Source organism: Mastomys coucha, unplaced genomic scaffold (genome assembly GCF_008632895.1).
Source record: "Mastomys coucha isolate ucsf_1 unplaced genomic scaffold, UCSF_Mcou_1 pScaffold14, whole genome shotgun sequence".
Classification (NCBI taxonomy): Eukaryota; Metazoa; Chordata; class Mammalia; order Rodentia; family Muridae; genus Mastomys; species Mastomys coucha.
Window position 1 is genome coordinate 136,091,711 of NW_022196896.1, and position 4,450 is coordinate 136,096,160.

The 4,450-nt window shown below is 43.6% G+C and overlaps 1 protein-coding gene and 1 pseudogene across 1 annotated transcript in view; one reads left to right on the plus strand and one right to left on the minus strand.

The window, feature by feature from the left end:
* Nucleotides 1–2,722: 2,722 nt before the first annotated feature.
* Ndc80 (NDC80 kinetochore complex component) overlaps nt 2,723–4,450 on the minus strand; it is a 38,602-nt gene continuing 36,874 nt past the window's right edge. Inside the window, exon 17 of the mRNA XM_031368726.1 lies at nt 2,723–2,960. Within this exon, the coding sequence (XP_031224586.1) occupies nt 2,823–2,960 (138 nt within the window). The 3' untranslated portion in view covers nt 2,723–2,822. The remainder of the gene's footprint in view (nt 2,961–4,450) is intronic.
* Nucleotides 3,020–3,860, plus strand: LOC116088930 (annotated as a pseudogene).

A 4,450-nucleotide genomic window follows, 5' to 3' on the forward strand; every position in this document is an offset into this window, starting at 1 on the left:
TGCCTTGCTCCTCCCTGTTCTCTTTAGTTTTGACAGGGTCGCATGATCCTTTTACTTTAGTTGCCCACAGGATGGATGATGCACTACCATGCCCAGCTTCTTTCTCTAATTAACATTTTGCTTTTGGGGGCTGGTGATAGTTGTCTTGCCTAGCATATAACAGGCTTTGAGTTTGGTTGCCATAACGTAATTTGGACATGGAGACAAACTGTAATCTCATACTTAGAAGGTGGAAGTGGGAGGGTTAGAAGTTCAAGGTCATCCTCAGCTATGCAGGGAGTTTGAGGGCAGCCTGGGCTAAACTTTGCCATTAACCTGCTATTACTTCAGGCTGGGCAGGACCTCCAGATCTTTGACTCTCAGCATCCTCAATGAGTGCTGTTGATCAGCATCCCTCACTGACCTTGAGGCTTCGTGTTTGCTTTAACAGATTTGCTCTCCTTCCCCAGTTCTGGGATCAAACTCAAAGGCTGTGTGTGACAGGCTAGGCAAGTACTCTGCAGTAGCCTAACTCTTACCACACCACTACCATTACATGAGATTAGTAACAACTTGAGGCTTTTCTTCTTCTTAAGACATTCTTTCTAACCATGATACTTTATGTGTAACAATGTTTCACATATTAAGTAACTTTAATAGAATGAACTGACATCTCAAGATTTTATACTGTTTTCACCAAGCTTCCCTCATAGAAGGGACAACCTGTCCTGGCTTTGTGAGGGTGGAAGAAGTGTCATGGAGTCAGCTTGCTACCAAAATTCCCAGTTGTTCTCCTGTCTCAGGCCAATGCTGCTCTGTGGCTCAGTTTTGGCAGGCAGTCCTTGCTTCACAGCTTGCACACAACCTGTTTCTAATGTCGTGGCCACATTGATGCCCTAAACATGGGTCATGCTTAATTTGAACTGGCACTGAGTTTTTCAGTGCCTCTTCCTGGCACATTTTCTTTGATTTCAGATTTTGCCTACTCTTATGTGTGTCCATTTAGCTGTCTTGTCTGAAGATAACTATCTGAAGTGTAAGTTTCTGGTTGTGTCACGTGATGCATATTCTCATTGTGTTTTGCTGAGGCAGACTTATGTAATGTTTTGCTGAGGCAAGCAAGACCTGTGGGAGGACATGTGATGTTTGGAAAGAGCATAAATAGGACTCAATGGACAGTGACGGGTCCTTGCATAGCTAGTCTTGTAACACTTCATTGGTCTTACATCTTGGCTGATCTTCACTTCATTGAGAGGTGTGGGAGAGAACTTCTCAAGGTATTTCAGGTGGTCCTGGTTCCTCCTGCTGACTCCTGCTGATTCTGAGGAGGCCTGGCAGTTTCTGTTGGATTGTACCCCTGCAACTGATTTGTTTGGTATCCTGACAAATGGGGACTGGAATCAACCCCAGGGAACTACTAAACAGGTCCACATCCCCTTGTCCTATTTACCATTTTTTCTCCCCTACCTTTGGATGGTGGGCTAGAAGGGGAGTCAAAGTGTTTAAAAAAAAAAAAACCCTTATTATTCTTTTTCTTTTTTTAAAATCTAAGCCTACACCTGTCTTTTAATTGTTTATTCTTGGGTACTGGGGATTGAAGCCACAACTTTGAAGATGCTACGCAAGTTTCCTACCTGGGCTACATCCCCAGCACAAGAGCTTTTAAAAAATGGCAATCTTTAAACAATCTGAAATATTTTATCAAAGGACTGTGTATGTCTCCTTTAAGCTTGAGTGAGAGCAGCTCACCTCATTCCCTCACGGATGGAGTAGGGAGGCTTACAGTGTTTAGCCCTAAGTCCTCAGAAGTGCCCTGCCCAGAGGTTATATAAAAGGCACATAACTGACATGGGGGAACTTTGTGGTAGAATAGCCTCTGTACTGGCTGGTTTTCTGTGTCAACTTGACACAGGCTGGAGTTATCACAGAGAAGGGAGATTTAGTTGGGGAAATGCCTCCATGAAATCCAGCTGTGGGGCATTTTCTCAATTAGTGATCAAGGGGGTAGGGCCACTTGTGGATGATGCCATCCCTGGGCTGGAAGTCTTGGGTTCTGTAAGAGAGCAGGCTGAGCAAGCCAGGAAAAGCAAGCCAGTAAGGAACATCACTCCATGGTCTCTGCATCAGCTCCTGCTTCCTGACCTGCTTGAGTTCCAGTCTTGACTTCCTTTGTGATAAACATCAATGTGGAAGTAAGCCAAATAAACCCTTTCCTCCCCAACTTGCTTCATGGTCATGATGTTTGTGCAGGAATAGAAACCCTGACTAAGACAGCCTCCCTTAAGTTGCCCAAGGCTCTTCAGTGGTATGCCTGTTTGTAGGTGTTTGTAGTCTTGTGGGTGGGACTCTTCATGGTATAAATGCCTGTATGTTGTCCAGGGGATTTCCTGGTGGGGTAGCTGCCTTGGGTCATTTTTGATCCTGTAAGTAACCCCAATGAACTTACTGATTCAGCTCGATTTGGATGGAATCCTTTTGCTGTTACCTTTTCCATGTGGGTGAACACATGCTTCTTCACATTGCCCCAGGAAGAGACACCTAACAGGGAACCTGAGAGCCAATACCTCTCCCTTTGCAGGCTGAGTAGCCTCTGCTGCCATTACAGCAGCAAAGAACTTGTAGGCAGTGAGTAGGTGTGTCCTATCATGGTTCAAACTGAGTTTGCTAACTCCCAGTTTAACCCATGCCATGGATTTTTCTCATCATGTCAGAAGTGAGTCACAGAAATGGGAGGGAACACCCACACTTCACTAGTGCACTTTATTAACTGATATGTCTAAAAGGCCAATCTACCACATTATCATAATTTTGGGATTGAATATCTATGAAAGATTAGTTTATCTTCATTCATCAGGAGCCTTAAGTTGGGCAGCATTATTCTTATACTTCTCTGCGATCTTTCTGATGTTTTCCAGGAGACCTTCAGACATGCATTCTTCATATTCTCTGTCAGCTTTGGCATTCTGCTCTTCAAGATGTTTCTAGTGAAAAGCAATGCACAGTTCTTAATGTACGAACACAAATTGTTTCAAGTATAAGAATGACATATAAGAATGACATTTATAGTGGCTGGAGAGATGGCTCAGCGGTTAAGAGAACTGACTACTCTTCCGAAGGCCCTGAGTTCAAATTCCAGCAACCCACATGGTGGCTCACAACCATCTGTAATGAGATCTGATGCCTTCTGGGGTGTCTGAAAACAACTACAGTATACTTACATATAATAATAATAATAATAATAATAATAATAATAATAATAATAATAATAATAGTAATAACAATAATGGCATTTGTAAATTAAAAAAAGAACCAGTTGGATGAAATAGTAGATGACTATAACCTCAACAATTGAAAGCCTGAGGCAGGAAGATCACAGTTCAATACTAGTCTGGGCTGCCAAGCAAGACCATCTCAAATGAAAAAAAAAAAAGGGGTGGGATTCACATGTAGCCACCAGCTCTGTGATTCCCTGTGCACAGTGATCTGGCTAGCAGAACAGGTCTACTAGCCAAGAGTCATAGTGGCATATCTGGAAGTGAGAATTGCAAGGCCTAGGAAATGAAGAAATAAAGTAGGCCCTGCAGAATGTCCAGGAAACCACCCTTTGGGAGGAGGTGACGGCCACCAGCCTGCAGCAAACCACAACAACCAAAGAAGGCATGCTCACTGACTTGCCCCTAACTTTTGATGGGCCATACCCAATAGGCGGATTTACGATGGGTTGGGTGGAGATGGAGATAATGGAAATGCTCATGGAAGAGATGAAAGGAAATAAGGAGAAAACTTGAGGGAACTGTAGTTGAGAAATTGTCTAGGTATTCTTACAGGGGAAACTCTCTAATCGTTATGATTGTCAAGATGGATTCTTCCTTATGCCTTAACTTTGGCCATTTTCTATGAGATTCATACTATGAGTCACGCCTGACATGCCTTTGCTAATCTGTGATAAGCCTGTGTTATTCCCATATGCCAGGTGGGGCTTGTGTTGCCAGCTTCTAATTGGAGATTTCCTACCCACTCAGTGTAAGCATCTATTACTAACACTACAGTGTTGCCATTTGCATGGAAGAATGTAAATAAAGCAACTAAAAAGCAAAAATAAAACTTATGTTCACATGTGTACTGGCTGGTTTTGTGTGCCAACTTGACACAGGCTGGAGTTATCACAGAGAAGGGAGTTTCAGTTGGGAAAGTGCCTCCATGAGTTCCAGCTGTGGAACATTTTCTCAATTTGTGATCAAGAGGGGAGGGCCCCTTGTGGATGGTGCCATCCCTGGGCTGGAAGTCTTGGGTTCTATAAGAGAGCATGCTGAGCAAGCCAGGAAAAGCAAGCCAGTAAGAAACATCTCTCCATGGCCTTTGTGTCAGCTCCTGCTTTCTGACCTGCTTGAGTTCCAGTCCTGACTTCCTCTGGTGATCAACAGCCATGTGAAAGTAAGCTAAATAAACCCTTTCCTCCCCAACTTGCTTC